We start from the raw sequence: 18,532 nt of genomic DNA, 5'->3' as shown, positions 1-18,532 counted from the left end.
TACAATAAATCCACTAAAAAACTACAATAATATGAGGATGGTCTGAAAAGTTCTCTGACCTCAACCATAGATGGCAACACTATCAGCACGATATTTTTTTTCTAAGTTAGGTACATCTGTCATAAGCATCCATGTGAAATTGCAAGTCATTCTATCAAGTAGTGTGTTTTATACAGTTGTCTGAAGCAAAAGTTGTCTGTATCCCTTGAAATGGATAAAATTGAGTATCGTGTGGTTATAAAATTCTTTGTAAAAGAAGGTTTAACGTGAAAAGAAATTCATTCAAAGTTCATAAAAGTGTATGGGCACTCTTCTCTTTCATTTTCAACAGTTAAGAAATGGGCTGCCGAGTTTAAATGCAGCTGTACCCGCCTTGAAGATGATCCATGTGAAGAACGTCCAAAAAGTGTAACAACACCAGAAATCCATTAAAGATACCAAGCAATTTTATGAACTTGGTTTTAATCCTTTTTTCCAAATAAGCAGGTAAGTCAAGTTTGCACCTGAAGTATTTTCATGTCTGAGGCAACTCGTGGTAAAGGTGGAGTAAGCTCTGATCACTTTCCTTAGTATCTCCCATAATGCAAAGCACATCTCCTTGCAGACATGTAAAAAGGTAAAAAAGGGACCCAAGGTAAAAAACTTTCTACATCTTTTTGTAGAAAATTTTTTTAGAATCATACATGTCCGCAAGGAGATGTGCTTTGCATTATGGAAGATACTAAGGAAAGTATTCAGAGCTTACTCCACCTTTACCATGCGTTCCCTCAGACCTGAAAATACTTCAGGCGCAAACTTAACTTACCTGATTGTTTGCTTACTTGGGAAAAAGGATTAAAACCAAGTTTATAAAATTACTTGGTATCTTTAACGTATAGTACAGTCATACCCGACTTACGTGAACCCAGAGTTACGCGATTTCTTATATGTACATATTCCTGTCCCACTTCACGCCTCACCACTAGTCGTATCTTTCCGGCACCGGCTGCATTCACCAGTGTCACACATGCTGTGAACAAGCACTGACGTGTTTCGCACAGTCTCCATTCATACACAATTTTTATAGTCTACAAACCTTGCGATTGTTTAATGTTATGTGTTATGTTCTTGATAAAAATTTTGTCATATAAAAAATAATAAAGTCGTTCAAAAGAAGCAAGTCCGATTCTTCTACAGCTAGCAAGAAAAGAAAAACATTGACTTTGGAAACAAAACTCAACATCATTAAGGATTTTGAAGGCGGAATGAAAATTTGTGAGCTAGCAAAGAAGTTCGATCTACAGGAATCCACAGTAAGAACAATCATAAAAGAAAGGTTTACAGATTTTGGAGGACATACATTCTAACGAGGAATGAATTGCAGCCACAAAGCAAGGAATAAAAAAATCATTAGCTTGCTGAAGAAATTTTGTGTGACAAGAAAAAAAACATTATGCCGTCAGACGAATCTATTAGATTTTATGAAACCATCGACATTGAAATAGCTTTCTTTTTTTTTATGTACGAAAAACTACAATTATAATTATATTTCTTAAAAAATATAGGTGTTTTTGTAAACCTTTGGTCCCAATTGTATGTTTGTATATATAAATTACATGCAAAATTATACCCCAAGTTACGTGAATTTGACTTACATGCTTTTTGTTGGTCCCACCTACCACATAACTTTTCAACACCAGAAATCATTGATCAAGTTCACGATATGGTATTGGATGACCGGCAAGTCAAAGTGGATGAAATTGCTGAGACTATAGGCATTTCAAAGGAACGTGTAGGATATATTTTGCATGAAGAATTGCAAATGAAAAAGCTTTGTGCAAGATGGGTGCCGCGATTGCTCACAGCAGATCAGAAACACTCTCATGAAAATCTCTGAACAATGCTTGGAGTTTTAACAAGAATAAAACTAATTTTTTGCATTGATTTATTACTATGGATGAGACTTGGGGGTGGGGGGGGGGGGGGGTGGGGGGGGGGGGGGGTGGGGGGGGGGGGGGGTGGGGGGGGGGGGGGGTGGGGGGGGGGGGGGGTGGGGGGGGGGGGGGGTGGGGGGGGGGGGGGGTGGGGGGGGGGGGGGGTGGGGGGGGGGGGGGGTGGGGGGGGGGGGGGGTGGGGGGGGGGGGGGGTGGGGGGGGGGGGGGGTGGGGGGGGGGGGGGGTGGGGGGGGGGGGGGGTGGGGGGGGGGGGGGGTGGGGGGGGGGGGGGGTGGGGGGGGGGGGGGGTGGGGGGGGGGGGGGGTGGGGGGGGGGGGGGGTGGGGGGGGGGGGGGGTGGGGGGGGGGGGGGGTGGGGGGGGGGGGGGGTGGGGGGGGGGGGGGGTGGGGGGGGGGGGGGGTGGGGGGGGGGGGGGGTGGGGGGGGGGGGGGGTGGGGGGGGGGGGGGGTGGGGGGGGGGGGGGGTGGGGGGGGGGGGGGGTGGGGGGGGGGGGGGGTGGGGGGGGGGGGGAACTTTGAGATAAAACTCACCATTGACCGTTTGGCCAGGCGGAATGAATTCTTTGTGGATAATGTTCTTGGAATTATAGAAACAAATCAGCATTGTCTTTACTTTTGACTTCTCTGAGCGACTTTTTTTCAGATGCCCCTCTTTTGGTGGTCTCCACTCAGCAATTCGATACATTTTTTGGTCAACTTGTGGGGAACAAACCACGAATTCAATTCACGAAGGCCCAAACTCTCAGTCAAAATGTTGTACAGTTGATTTTGGAATCCCCAAATTCATCTTCAATCAATCTCACGGACGATTTTGGGTTTTCTTTGATGAAATCGCACACTTTTGGGATGTTAACTTCACTCAGTACAGTTTTTGGACAACCTGGCTTTTCGTCATCCTCAAGAGTCTCATGACCACTTTGAAATCGCTTAAACCACTACTTGAGTATGGGATAAGCATTCATCACCGTATGCCTTTTGAAGCATTTGATGTGTTTCATAAAACTTTTACCAAGTTTAACACAAAAGTCAATTGCAGCTCTTTGTTAGAAACTCATTTTCCAACCGGTTGTCAAAACACATTGTCACTCTTGGCACTATAACTCGGCTTCTAATGAAACAAATGTCATAAACAGTTGACACAACACTAATGAAGGTTGCCGCTTTCGACAACAAAAAGATACAACAGTATCTTTGTGCCCCCTAAACTTCAACTCCTTATCCACCAACACTCCCAAATCCCTGGCCCATCATCAATCTCCTGGAGTACAGTTCACCAATGTGGTATACTGCTGCTAATCTTTTCACCCCAAAATACATAACCTTACACTTTGCCACATTAAATTGACATCCATTCTCCTTAGCCCAGTCCTCCAATCTATCCAAATCATCCTGCAAAATTTTGAATTGTGTGCATTCACTATTGCTCTACCCAACTTTGCATCATCAGCAAACAAATAAACAGTTCCTCTCAGATCCTTTCCTATATCCTTAATGAGCAAATTATATAGTAGTCCAAGAACAGAACCCTGTGGCACACCACTAGTCACAGGCCGTCTTTTGGACTCTACTCCTGAATAAACTACCTTCTGATATCTCTCTATCAACCACCCTCTTATCCATCTCACCAATCTTATAACCATCCCCATATGCTGCAGTTTACTGATTAGAATTCTATGTGGTATCCTGTCAAAGGCCTTAGCAAGGTCCAGCAGTATCACTGTAAACCCATTACCCTTATCCAGTTCAACCATCACTGTGTTATAAAACGTGAGCAAGTTACTGAGGCATGATCTACCCTTCACAAAACTATGCTGTCTCTCCATACAGTATCCCATTTTCATCTATCCATTCCTGTATTTTTCTCTTCACAGCAACTCCTGATATGCTGATCAGTCGGTAATTTGCAACAGCAGTCTTGGAACCTCCTTTATGCAATGGACTATTTTCCCCTCTTTCCCCCCCATCAGGACTAACCCAGACCTGAGACTCAAATTAAGCAAAATGGTCAAGGGCACTGACAATTCTTTAGCCGCTTCACGTAAGACCCGAGCTGGTATACCGTCCAATCCCACAGATGTATTCACATTAAGGTTTTGTAATATACTATTCACCTCAATTCCCGTATAAGCTATTGGTTCCTTCATTCCTGCAATATCACCACCTGGATGATATATTCTTGCAAAGTGCTCGCTCAGTAATTCCACTATATCAACTGATTCGGTTATCTCCCTACCATCGGCATTCCTTAAAATCATTCTGCCTTATACATTTTTTCTTTTACTTGCATCATATCAAAAAAACTGTTTGGGATTCTCTGTAGCTTGCGTGGCTAATTTCCTTTCATAATCTGCTTTTGCTTTTCTTACCACACTCGTTTCCCTTCTGATCTGTGCTTTATACTGTTCATGGGCTTGCAGGTCAGCTTTCCCCTTAAATTCCTTCCACAGTTTTTTTTTTTTTTTTTCAGCTCAAGCTTAATGGTGTTATTCATCCATTTAATCACTACTTGATTTACTATCCGTATTCTAGGTATACAGTCAGCCATTACCTCCTTGAAACGCTCCTTTACTTCTTCCCATGCACTATCAACCTCCAGCCCTTGCAGTTTTACATGCCATGGCACTGAACCAAGCAATCTCCTAAGCTTGTCATACTTACCAGCCTGGTAATTCCACATATATGCTTTCTTAATTGAAAATTCTACACATTTAGCCACCTCCCAAGATCTTATGATCACTCTCACCAATTGGTGGCAACGTGGTCATATTCATTGCACTCAGATTCTCAGATGCAATTGCTAGGTTAAGCACTCTCGAACCCCTAGTATATTCCATTACGTGCTGTCGCAGGTAGTTATCCCTTAATAACTGCATAAAATCCAATTCCTTTCTCCCATGTGTCCTCTTCTCCTTCCAATCAATGTTACTCCTCAATGTCCTTCCAATCAAAATTGAAATTCCCCATAATAAGTACCCTCCTTCCACTCATTGCATCTATTTGTCTATGCATACTATCTCCAACATCTATTTCCATCACCTGGTCTATAGCAGCACCCAGCTGTATATTTTGTTCCATTAGTCTCAATCTCACACCAAATAGCCTCAAATGTGCTCTCTTCACTATCCTGCAGTTCAACTTCAATTCTGCTTGGCTGCAGTTCATCAGCTATCATCAATAACACTCCTCCCTCCCATATTCTTTTCTCTCTGTCCCTCCTGAACACACTCTACCCTTCACATTCTATCCTACTAGCTATATCATCCTCTGTCAGCCATGTCAAACTAATGCCAATAACCTGTGCCCAGGAAGAGTCAACCAAGGCCAAAAATCCTTCCTTCTTGTTCCTAATATTCCTGGCATTAGTATACATGAAGTGCAGAAACCCGTTAGTCCCCCCCCCCCCCATCTTGATACCTTATACTAACTATCCCATTCTGATTTGTTGTCCTTTGTACTAGCTCAGGCATATTATACACATTTTTACACTCAGCTGCCTTACTGATGACTGCATATCCACTCCCCCCCCAATGGCTCTAGTTTCCCTGATTCTGCACATCCACTTTCACTTCATCAGCAACACTTTTTCCAGTCTCCACACACCAAATCCATTCAGATGCAAACCATCCATCTTGTATAAGTCCTTTCACCCATCAAACTCACTCCACACATCCACAAACTCCACACCACTCCTCCTGCATAACCTGCACATAAAGTCATTTGCAATTATTGCCCTCCTTCTCAACTCTTCTCTGTCATACTGCAGCAACAGACTCACTATCTTAACTCTCTCACTCTTTTCTTTTGCTACCTCTAGTAATTCCTTCAGGTCTTCTCTCATAGCAGATTTTTCACCTTTTAAATCCTTCATTCCTGCCACTACTATAATTTCTTTCGCCCTCTGCTTTTGCACTCTAATAGCCTCACTTGCATCCTTAATTTTCGCACCCGGTAAGTAAGATTTTATCGAACACTCATCTATTACACCTCTTACTAGTGAATCGCCATACAACACTCGCTCCTTCATTTTCCTTTCACTCCCGATCATGCTCTCGTTTTTCTTATCACACATTCAGCTGAGGGAATGTGGACTGCAGATTTTAGTAGATAGAAGAAGGAAAGGTGATATGATCAAGACTCTTAAACTGTTGAGAGGCATTTACAGGGTGGACGCTGGGGAATTCTTTCACTTTGTGGAGCAGTGGAAAGGAGTGATGACAAGGGCTATCCCTGGAAAGTATGAAAGGAAGCTGTGAGCAAGAGGGTGAGGAGTGGTTTCTTTGCGTTGAGGGTGGTGGAACCGTGGAATGCATTGCCTGGTCAGTGAGTTCAAGAAGTGGTATGATAGACTTTGTGTTTCCTAGGAAGGACCTCCCACGATGAGCCTCTTGATTCCATGGAGGCCTGAATAATAATAATAATATACCACTCAGCCAACCAGCCGGGCTGATTGACCGAGTGGTTAGCATTTCGGCTCTCCAGCCAAAAAAGGCTGCTATTTCAAATCCTGCCCGTGGGCATGGGTGTTTGTGATTGTTTGTGAAAATACTAGTGGTGCTAGTGGGAGGTAGATGGCATTGGTGTCAATGGTAGTAGTTGCGGTTCGTTGTAGTTGGTGGATGGAGTGGTGAAGACAGAGTAGATGCCCTCCTCGATGAGTCTTAGACACCTCCTCGATGGAGGTGTCTAACAATAATAATAATGCATATGTGTGAAAGTCAGAGGAGATCAGTATAAAGTCTGATTAAAATCATTAACATAGCAACTGTCACTGTGAATGTAGAGGTAGTTGACATCTGACCCTTGGTCAGATTTCTTATGACTGTATGCAACACTTGTCTCCTTCTGCAGACAAGTAGGTATTACATACAGTTATAAGAAGGATGACTTTGATGATGCTACATTGTACTTACCATCTTTTTACTTTTAATGGGGGATTTAATTTGATACACCCTGTGGGGTGGTGCCTGAGCTAATATCAAAGGAAGCGTTGTATAACACATGCTTGACAACAATAATCTCTCCCTCTTAAATACAGGAAGTAACACCTTCTTCCATATACCTACCCAAACATTCACTGGCATCGACTTTACTATCTACTCACCTTCTATTTTCTCACTGTTATGGGAAAGTACTGAGAACTTATTTCGGAACAGTAATTTTCCCATAATATTCGTTTTTCTACGTGGGCAACCATGTACTGCATCATGATGGAAAATCAATCAAGCTAACTGGCTCACCTTCTCTTCCTTAGTAGAATTTGATTTTTCAGTTGTCAGCTCATCTCAATTAGCAATGTAGTGAGCCATACAACAGTGTATTACACAAGCTGCCACAACTGCAATTTCCAAAACATCTAGTCAGTTTCCACATTTCCCTAAACCATGGTGGAACACTGATTGCACAGCAGTGAAGGAAGCACAAAAAAAAAAAAGCTTGGAGTGTCTTCTGCAGATATCCCACAAGAACAAACCTCATTGCTTTCAAATGTACCTAAGCAAGACACATTTGTCATCAGAGCCAAAAGGAATCCTAGATCCAATATACATCTTCCATAATAAGAACAATTAACAGTAAAGAAGTCTTTAACAAAATAGAGAAAATGAAGGACAGATATATGCCATCCACCAACTCTTCATCCTTAAATTTAATGGATTCACAGTTGTAACCCAGCAGCAATTGCTGACAGACACATTTGGGGAAACTTTTGCTGAAACATCAGCATTCTTATCTTATTCCTTAGAGTTCTTTGTCCAAAAGTGTAAAGCAGAAAACAACAAATTATATTTTTGTTGAGTGGTATATGGAAGAATAGAAAAGGCCATTTAAAGAACAAGAAATTGAAGTTGCTTTGGTTAAATGTTGCCTAACCATTCTACTACATATCCATTGTGAAATGATCAAACATCTATTACTAACTGCCAAGGATCAATTACTATATCTGTTTTACAGAATTTTCTTTGAGAACGTTTTTGTTGGATACCTGGCAAAAGGTGATTATTACAGCCTTTCCAAAGCAAGTGCAGGATCCAAAATTGCAAATAGAATATTAGCCAATTGCTCTGACCAGTTACTTGTGGAAGATTCTGAAAAAAAAAAAAAAAAAAGGTTAACTATAATCTTTTATGGTTTCTAGAGAGAAGCAATCTTTTTTCTAAGACACAATCAGTATTTCACAAATATCATTCAACTACTAATCTAGTCTGACTGGAAACATCCATCTGAGATGCCTTTCTAAAATCTGAGCATTTAGTTTTCTTTGGTATGGAAAAAGCATACAACACTGCTTTGAGATTTGGAACATTGAAAGACCTACAAAATTTTAGTCTTAGTGGGAATCTCCCTCTTTTTATTAAAAACTTTTTATCCAATCAAATCTTTCAACTCTGAGAGAAAATCTCTCTCTTTTAATCATATACCCAAGAGTAGGGGGTTCCACAAGATTGTTTTAAGTATCACACTTTCTGCAAACAAGGTTAACTCAATAACTGAACAACTTTTTCCAAGGAAATGGTAAAATCATCCTCTTTGGGATGATTTTACCATCTATCATTGATGTAATGTGAGGCTTTCTATATATGTAATATATAATAATAATGTCATATTACATCAGTGTTTCCTTGTGTAAGTTCCCAGTGCAAGCCATTGACTATCTTTATGGGCACTTGCAAATGGGCTCAGATCTTTCCAGCAGCAGAAAAGTTTGTATGCAATTTTGCTGCTGATGTAATCTTAATCCCAACCCAGATCTCAGATTAGGAGAAATGTTAATCCAGATGCACCAAAAACTCTTCTTATTCCCTTGCATATACCAGTTGCAAGATGAATTCCATAATGCGATAAACATTGTTTACCCTATCTTCCATCTCTAGTAGTGCTGATAGATGTTCTTTGCCTCGATTGTGTCTGTCAGTGATTAGATCGAAACTTCATTATCTATGCTTCTTTCCATATCTATGCTTCTTCCAGAAAGAGAGTACTGTGCTATGGCTGGATGCTTTCCAACATTAAGCCATAAGAATTGCAACTGGAGCATTTTGAACTTCATCGATCCCTAGTCTGTACATCAATGCAAATGAATCACTATTGTGTGGTTCATTTGCATTGTGGTTCATGTACTGTCAACTACATGTTAGGCAAATCTAGGTTTCTGAGGTTTAATCAACTGAATATAATGATGATATTCAGAAATGTTTGTCAATAAAGTTTTCTTGAAAACATTCAGTGGTGCCTTTTACATATGAAATGGGAATTCTGTGATTCATCTCCTTTTCATGGTATTACAACACAAAAAGCAATAAATCATATAGAGAAAAGCTGCATAGTGATATATATGAATGGTTTGGCAGTAGTATACTTGATGCCATCTGTGTAACATTGTCTACCCTAACATCTACAGCTTCTAATAGTGCTTTTGTTCACAAACCAAAGGACCGTATGGCAGTCTGATACATGTCGTACAGAATCTCCCACCAGTGGCAAAAAAAACAGTAAAATTCCTACCAGATCTTGTGGGATGGTCTGGTAAGGATTGATGTACCAGATGTACATCAATGCAAATGAACCACTATTATGTGGTTCATTTGAAAGAATTGTTATCCAATACATCAACTTATTTGCCTATAGTAAAAAAAAAAGCCCTACAGTATCAGTTAAAAGTAGAACTTTAAGTCTGCTAGAAACCATTACAAGTTGGCCAATGAAAACTGTCCAAACTAAATTTTTTTTTTTATAATAAATTTAGTTTAATCCTTTATCCAAGTGTGAGCAAACAAAGTTTGCACCTGAAAATATCTTCAGGACCGAATATGGTGTTGTACTACCTTACTGGGGTAAGGTAGTACAATACCAGGCAACTCGTAGCAAAGGTGGACCAAGCTAACAACACTCCTATCCCAGTATCTCCCATAATGTAAAACACATCTCCTTGAAGATATGTATAATGTATGCATTAAGGGATTGGCCACTACCCATACTAGTTTCGACCTTTATTGAGGTCTCTTCAGGGGGAGTCAGGCCCAGAGGTGGAGATACCAGGCAGAAGCAATAGCGAGGTCATCTTTACCTATAATAGTTGCCAAAAGGTGTGCCACCTTTTTTATTAAATTACTCTGGATTTAGAGAAAGATGTTAAAAGTTTATTTTTCACTTGGTTAGACTATAATAAATTTAGTTTAATCCTTTATCCAAGTGTGAGCAAACAAAGTTTGTGCCTGAAAATATCTTCAGGACTGAATATGGTGTTGTACTACCTTACTGGGGTACCAGAGTAATTTAATAAAAAAAAAAAGGTGGCACACCTTTTGGCAACTCCTATAGATAAAGATGACCTCGCTATTGCTTCTGCCTGGTATCTCCACCTCTGGGCCTGACTCCCCCTGAAGAGACCTCAATAAAGGTCGAAACTAGTATGGGTTGTGGCCAATCCCTTAATGCATAACATTATACATATCTGCAAGAAGATGTGTTTTGCATTATGGGAGATACTGGGATAGGAGTGTTGTTAGCTTGGTTCACCTTTGCTACGAGTTTCCCAGTGTTGTACTACCTTACCCCAGTAAGGTAGTACACCATATTCAGTCCTGAAGATATTTTTAGGCGCAAACTTTGTTTGCTCACACTTGGATAAAGGATTAAACTAAATTTATTATAGTCTAACCAAGTGAAAAATAAACTTTCAATAAAAATTTTTTTATCCTCATGTGCCAAGACAGGCTACCTAAAGTCCATAACATGGAGCTCCATTGTGCCCTGTTGTGGATGCCATAAATTGTCCCACCTATCAACTAGCTAAACACTTGGTATCCAAACTCAAAAAGCACACTGGCAAGGCATCGTCTTACATAAAAAAAAAACACAGTGCACTTTAAAACCACTATAAAAACCTTCAGTTAGAGGAGAACGATAGCTTCGTGAGCTTTGATGTGTCGTCCCTTTTTTTACAAATGTTTCATTAGACTATACACCAGTTTTCATGTCCAAAATGTCTCCCCCCCCCCAATATTTGCAAACTCTTTAAGCACTGTCTTAAATGGGGGTTTTAGCTAGAACCAGCTCTTTAAACAAATTGAAGGGGTAGCATGGGCTATTTCTCCCCCCCCCATTGCTAACTTATAATGGAATCATTTGAATCTTTGGTATTTAATTCAGCCTCCCTGAAGCCCACAATGTGGTTGAGGTATATAGATGTCTTTGCCATCTGGCTGGTTGGCCCACAAAGGCTCTAACCTTTTACATTTCCTCAATAACATCCATCCCTGAATTAATTTCACTGTAGAAGAGGAAAAAAGAAGGGGCTCCTATGTTCTTGGATACTTCAGTTATTACAAATCAAACAGATGGTTCCCTCATATGTTCAGTTTACCATAAGCACACACACACACACACACACACACACACACACACACATAGGCAGATACCTACATGCCACTTCACACCACCATCTTGCCCAAGAACTTGGAATTTTAAAAACTTAGCCTTTAGGGCAGAACAAATTTCATCCTTAGGACCACAAGTTGGCCAATGAAAACCGTCCAAACTAAAAACTTTACCTGGAACAACAGGCTCTTCTCACATTATACAACAAAATGGATACATCAAAATAACCCTCACTAAACTCCTCCAAAAGAACAACAAATCCCCATCCTTCAAACCAGACTATACATACATACATACATACCCTACATCAAAAACACAACAGATAAACTGGGCTTCCTTCTGAAACAACATATAATTAGAACAGTATATAAACCTCTAAACAAAATATCTTCCTGCCTAAGAAAAATCAAGGATTGCCTGGAACCTCTCCTTCCCAAGTGTCTATAGCATCCCCTTTTCTGCTAATGTGCAACTTGATATTTTACACAGACAGGACAAACTACTTTCATCAGGAAAAAAAGAATATAAAAAATACATCCAGAATGGAGAACCAAAAAAGCAGACTATCCCTTTGCCTTAGAGAAAGATCACAAGATTGAAGAAAACTAGTCTACTTCACAAATTCCAGTTTAAATTGAAAAAGCTGTTCTTGGAAGTGGCACAAGTTCTACAGTACCCTGTTAACGGTAACAAAACAGACATTATGCTTTTACGTAGATTTTGGTGTACTCGTGAGCATTAACAACAGAAATCACCATGAAGAGTGCCACTGTCATCCTCCTTACACATCGCTTTCCTTGTTGTCTAGGTCATTTTGGTTTGTGTCTGCACCGAGAGTGTAGTGTTAAGTTGCCTTTGATAATGCTAGCTTAAGCTAGCAAAACATCAGCTGTAAATAATTAATTTTAACTAGTAAATTATTTATTTACATTCCAGTGGCTATGTAGTTTTTTTGTTCCAGAAACTTCATCGTAAATCTATCTACCTTTCTTCTTTTGAAATCTTCCTCTTCCCAGCTTCTTAAGAACTACAACCAGTTCTTTAAACATATATCCAGTTCCTTCTTTCTCCTAAACACTTGCTCATACCTGATGACTGTTGCATTAAAAACAAAACAAAACACACATATATATATATCTCATCTCATCTTCCTTATACCCTCTTTTACCTTGCGGTGTCGAGGGTCCATTGATCATCGGACCTCACTCCGTTTACAGGATAAGGTGGTCAGCCTTATGCCCCGGTGTATCCTATGGCCTGTAGTGTTGAGTTCTCAAGGCCAGTTTGCCTGCTTTGCGGGATGAAAAACCCCAGAATAAACTGGGGGAAAAAACCCTGCTGTCCACGCCCAAGACTGGCTAACTTGGCTATGGCTGAGGAAGATCCTTCAGCTCCTCACGTCACCGACAGGAATCGAACCTAGGACACTCCTTCCCCAGGCATATGGTTGCGAAGAGCAAAGCCACTAGGCTAGCCGTGTGGACTGTATATATATATATATATTAAAAATCCAGTGGTTTTAGAGGAAATCAGTTGCATGATCATTCCATATAGACTTCTGTGAGAAACTGATTTTTTGATATTTCTAAAATGTTCTGCTTTATTGCTATAAAATTAGAGATATCAAAATATATACTAAAATAATGAGGTAAGTTAATGCTGTTCTTATTGTCTTTTTCAGATCCAGGGTACTTTACTTCAATATACAACAACACTGATGAATGTGATGCCCAAAATTTGTAAACTACCTCTGTATGATTATGGCTCACCTGGTAAATGTCATCATTTTTGGATCAATAGCAATGATTGGGAGGATATGATTTAGATTGCATGAAACTCTCTCTTTGAATCATTTTCATTCTAACATAGTTATTATTAATGTATTAGATTAAAACTTGATTATGGGTCCCAAGAAATAGAAATGAAGCAAGTTGCTTCTTGCTAACTTAGTCCAGAATATTTAAATCATTTTTACAGTGGACAAACCTGAGTTTACTATCAACGATGCAAGGAATGGATGTCATTTAAATATTTTCAATGGATGTAGGGTTAGCTAGTTTCAGATAGCAGTAAGGTTTTTTCCTTCTACAAAACAAACTAGCCACTGAATACATGTAGTTGACAAATATGATGCATTTGCCTGGCATTGATTCTGAGCAACTCCAGCTATCAGATTCATGGTTGCATTCAGTAACTTAGAGGCTGATATTTGTTTTTAATTCATTAATCTGTATAATTCAGTAAGTTAAATAAATTTATTTACAGAAATTTTTTTTATGATGTTATGAAAAGAAGAAAAAAAGTTCAAATTCACTTAGAACATTATTGAGAATGAAAAAATATTAATAAGTAACGTTAGATTTGAATGCCTCCATCATCATATCATAATGAAAATGAAGAAAATAACAAATAAATGGATATCATATGTAGATTAAGTATTTACAGTCAGCTCTTGGTATAGCACTCACCACTATAACGAACTCATTCAACATAACAAGCTACTGAAAAATCCAATTCAAAAAACTGTTTGCTATCATCTTATGCACATTGTTTGCCTGTTTAATACAAGATGCATCATTTTCTCAAAACCTTGGAACTTTTCTTAACCACTTGATTTAAACCTCTCCAAGTCACTGTAGATATTAGCTCTCCAACTGTAATCGTAATCTTGTCCACATTTCCTTTACTATACTGCTTATCAACCTTATGCCAGCTAGCCAGTCTCAGTCTTGTATCCTATGGCACTCTACTGGTACTAAGTGGGATGACCTCACTTATACCTCTAGGATTTCTACCTCTTTTCTATGGTATGCTTATGTTTTTGTTCTCCTCATCCCAACACCTGCTTTGGCCAAATAACTGAAATAATCCTTGCTGGAATGATGGCCTTTATACCTTCTCCCCACAATCTGTCTCCCCATGCTTTTCCAGTATGTTTCAGAGCAGTTCAAGATATAAAAATATTCATCACACATTCAATGGCCTACAAGTCCAAATCCTCAACTTTTTCATTTGGCTAATATTAACTTAAAATAAATAAATAAATAAATCCTCTTACTTAAATAGTATTTGAGCCTCCTGGTCCTTTGCTAAGGCTGTTGGGCACAACTCTGCCCTTCCTTGTTTCTGCTTCTTGCACATCGTGATGGTACCATGGTAACATTACCTAGAGATAAAGCAGATCTCCACCTTGGTAATAGTCTTTTCCTTCAACTCTTGTATAGACAACAAAGATATATATTTCTTCCCACTATACCACAAACTGCTCACAACATACTCCCCCCCCCCCTGTCTTTTGGCAGGGTATCAGAAAAATCTGCAGTAGTTTTTAATCTTTAGAGGTACCTGTGACATAGTATATTTATTAATAGAACACATAAAGACCACAGTAATAACTTTTAATTAATAAAGGTACAAATATTTCATACTGAAATTTACAGGACATCTTCAGTGTCATACAAACAGTTAAAAGAATGGAATACAAAGTACAGAACAGTTGGTGGATCACCACATATAATTGTTGCCACGTGCTAGGAGAATAATTACTAAATATTAATAAATAATCCTTTAAAGATAATTAATTTTTATTGTTGGTTGCATAAAATAAGTCTCCCAGATTTTTGAGAGAGAGAGAGAGAGACATTTCGATTTAAATTCTTGCATCTATGAAGGAGAAGAGCTTTATTCCACTGGATATTATGAGTAGTGTCAATGCTGTATTGTGCTAGACCAGACTTATGAGGTTTCATGTATTCAATATAAAATTGATGTTCTTTAATTCTTTTTTTTCACAGAACAGCCTGTTTGCCCAAAATAAGATACATTACATTCACACGGTATTTGGTAAATAGCAGCCAAAGATAGAGGTGACAGTTTATCTTTTGTAGATGGCAATAAAGAATATCAATTAGTAGTTTGTGATATTAATAAGATCCTTTTTTTGTATTAAAAACTTATGCTCCAGAATTAACACCATTCTGTATCACCTGTACAAACTGTCATGGTTATCTGGTATCATGAAAGCAAACCTTTATCCAGCCTGCCCCTTAAAAGTCACTCATCAAACTGTTGTTCCAGTGCCTTCATCTCAATAATGTCAAAAATAACAGAGAAGCCATTAACAGCCAACTTCTTCACTACCTGGAAATCCACAAATTAATTAGTTATCACTAATATGGATTCATTTTTTGGCTGCTACTCTCATTCCATTGCATGTTATCTTCTAGCTAACCTTGTTCACCTTTGTATGCAAACCATAGAAAAGTTTAGAGAAACTTCAGTGGTTGATATTTCCAAGCCATTTGATTGAATCTGATATTGAGAGTAACAATAACACAGTACCAAGCAAGTGTGTTATTGTTGCTTGTGATTGGATTGCCAACTTTCTTTGTGGTAGTTCATGGTGGACAGTTTCCCTCATCACATTTCTCTAACAATCCTGGGATAATGTATGACTCTGTTTTCACCCACACACTTTCTCCTATACATTGACCTTCACTCACTAACCTCAAATCCTCTCCAAAGTTTTTCTGATAACAATACCCTTCTTCATTAAAAAAAAACCGTGTAGTGCTCAAATGATTTAAGCTTCAAGATCCATAACAACACCTGCTAAAATTACTTGCCACATCATTCTGAAGTGAGCTGAAGATAATCTAGTGAATTTCACTACTATCCAGACACAGTCCTGTCTTATTTCATGGAAGAAAGATCTTATTTCACTCGTCCTTACTTTTGATAACCTTCCAGAGTCAAGATCAATTTTCTCTTTTTGGATTGATTTTTTCCTCCTGGCACAAACACATATCCATAGCATTAAAAAAAACATGGCATCCACAGTACTACTCTCTTTCACAACTCCTAGCACTTTATAACTGATTTTACTGGTTGAAAGTCTACATATCAAATACAAAGAGTATGTAGACTTTCAACCAGTAAAATCATTAGGTTTATTTGGCAGTAATAATATGGAAGAAATGATAACTGACTAGCTTCACTGCAGATACTTGTGACTTTATCTGAGTCAAGATAAAAGGCTAACATGAACTATAACATCACTAAAATGTTATAAAAAAATAAAATAAAAATACATAAAACTACTAGTTAGTCATTATTTTTTCATATTATTATGGCCAAATAAACCAATTGTATTTCTCCTTATAATTAAATATCAAATACATCTGACCTTAGAATATTGTTGTCACATTTGAGATTGTGCACTCTAAACCTCCTTCCAAATGCTTGATTGTATCTAGAAGAGGACAATCTGATTTTATTGCTTTCACTTAAGCCCTTCTCACACATTTCCTTTAAGCAACAAATATGAATATGAAAATCCAGGGCACACGTCTGAAAAACTAACAAAAATCCTAAAAAATATATGACCTGACTACCTGTTACAAACCATATAAGAAATTGGCATCCCTTATCCACTCCACCAAAGACCAGCCACTTTCGCTAGACCTACCTGGAGTATACCAGGTCCCTTACAGTTGTAAATGGTCCTACTATGGCCAACAACTAGATAATTTTTATTTATTTATTTCGTATGCGAACTACAGAAAATGTAAGATCATATGTATAAATGATTAAAAGCATACATTTAAAGAAATAGACATTAAAGAATACAGATTAAAAGCATACATTAAGAGACAAAAATGCCACTTGCATAAAATACTACATAAAATGTCAAATTTCACTCATCCAGTGATTAATATACTTTAAAACTGTTTCATTACACTGCATTAAATCTTCTCAGGTACATTTATTATTAATGTCTATTAGGCAGCATTGCAGAAGATGATCCATGGTTTGTGTTTTACCACTTGAGTAGCTGTCATTGTCTGTGTAGCCCCATCTGGCCATATTTTGCCTTGATCTGCCCATTCCAGAACAAAATCTATTCAATGTCTTTCTTTGCCAGTCTAGATGTAAGCCAGATGGAAGAGATTTGTTTAAGTTCAGAGCCTCTGGAGATTGTTCTTGCACATTGTTGACCTTGTGGTTTTTATGGAATCAACCAATGGTTCCACTGAGTGAATAAAACTTTTCCTTGAGTTTAGCCTCCCATTTACTGCAATATGTCCATACACAGGATGCCGTTCATCATTTATTTGTTGTTTCCACTCATATCTACTCTGTGTTGTTGTTCTGATATGAGGAGGTGCAATACCATACAGTGAGTATAGATGATCAATTTTTGTAGGCTTAAGGCAGCCAATAATTTGCTGACACATTTTATTAAGAACCTTGTCAATAATTTTGACATGTGATGATCTTTCCCAAATAGGGCTAGCATACTCGGCTGTTGAAAAGCAAAGTGCCAGTGCAGAGGTGTGCAGTACTTGTGGACTTGCACCCCACCGAGATGATTTAATCGGCACAGGATATTATTATGTTTGAATTTTAGCTGCTGTCTTCTCTATGTGTTGCTTATAATTTAAGGTCCTATCTAGTGTGACACCTAGGTAAGTTGGATTTTGATAATTGACCAATTTCATGCCATTCCATTCTATATTCAACTCTCTCCTTGCCTCCCTATTATTGAGATGGAAAAGACACATTTCAGTTTTACTGGGATTTGGTTTCAGTTGGTTTTCCTTATAGTAAACCATAAGGATTTCTAGTTCTTGTGTGAGCTGCTTCTCAATGTTATCAAAGGATGTTGCTCGATGAGCTATTGCCCGGTCATCTGCATATAAGAAGGTTCTTGAGTGTGGGTTTATAGGTTGGTCGTTAGTTATATATATTGAAGAGAGAGTAGGGGAGAGAGCACACTTCCCTGAGATAGACCATTTTTCTGGATACACCATCTGCTCTTTTTTCCTTGAAAATCAACAAAGAACCTCCTGCTGAATAGCAGTGATCTGAATACCCCACTAATAGCTGTTTGTCATGCTCTAAATTTTGACTATAAGCTTTCTAAGATTTAGCTTGTCATATGCTGCTGTCAAATCTATAAATACAGCTCCTGTTGTTAACCCCCCTTTCCAAAGCCCATCCTCAATAAACTGTGTTAAGTTTTTAATCCTTCTTTATTGCATGATCTTCCTGGTCTAAATCCTGCCTGTTCTTTTACCAGCACTTTCTCTATTTCTGGGCTTAGTCTGTTCAAGATTAACCTCTCATACAGCTTTAGCGTGGTGCATAGGAGAGCTATAGACCTGTAGCTCTTTGGATCCTCAGCAGGTTTACCCATTTTCAGGATAGGTATTACTTTCGTTT

General features: G+C 38.8%; 1 protein-coding gene across 1 annotated transcript in view; it reads left to right on the top strand.

Annotated features, from left to right (window-relative positions):
- Positions 1-18,532, top strand: part of Cyfip (Cytoplasmic FMR1-interacting protein Sra-1) — a 452,821-nt gene that overhangs the window by 362,023 nt on the left and 72,266 nt on the right. The window contains exon 20 of the mRNA XM_090396405.1: positions 12,990-13,080. Within this exon, the coding sequence (XP_090252531.1) occupies positions 12,990-13,080 (91 nt within the window). The remainder of the gene's footprint in view (positions 1-12,989; positions 13,081-18,532) is intronic.

The sequence above is a fragment of the Typopeltis vanoorti genome, chromosome 8, assembly GCF_054136105.1.
Source record: "Typopeltis vanoorti isolate ZY-2024b chromosome 8, IOZ_Tvanoo_1.0, whole genome shotgun sequence".
NCBI classification, from domain to species: Eukaryota; Metazoa; Arthropoda; class Arachnida; order Uropygi; family Thelyphonidae; genus Typopeltis; species Typopeltis vanoorti.
Note: the sequence above shows the minus strand (reverse complement) of the source record. Positions and strands in the feature narration are given on the sequence as shown.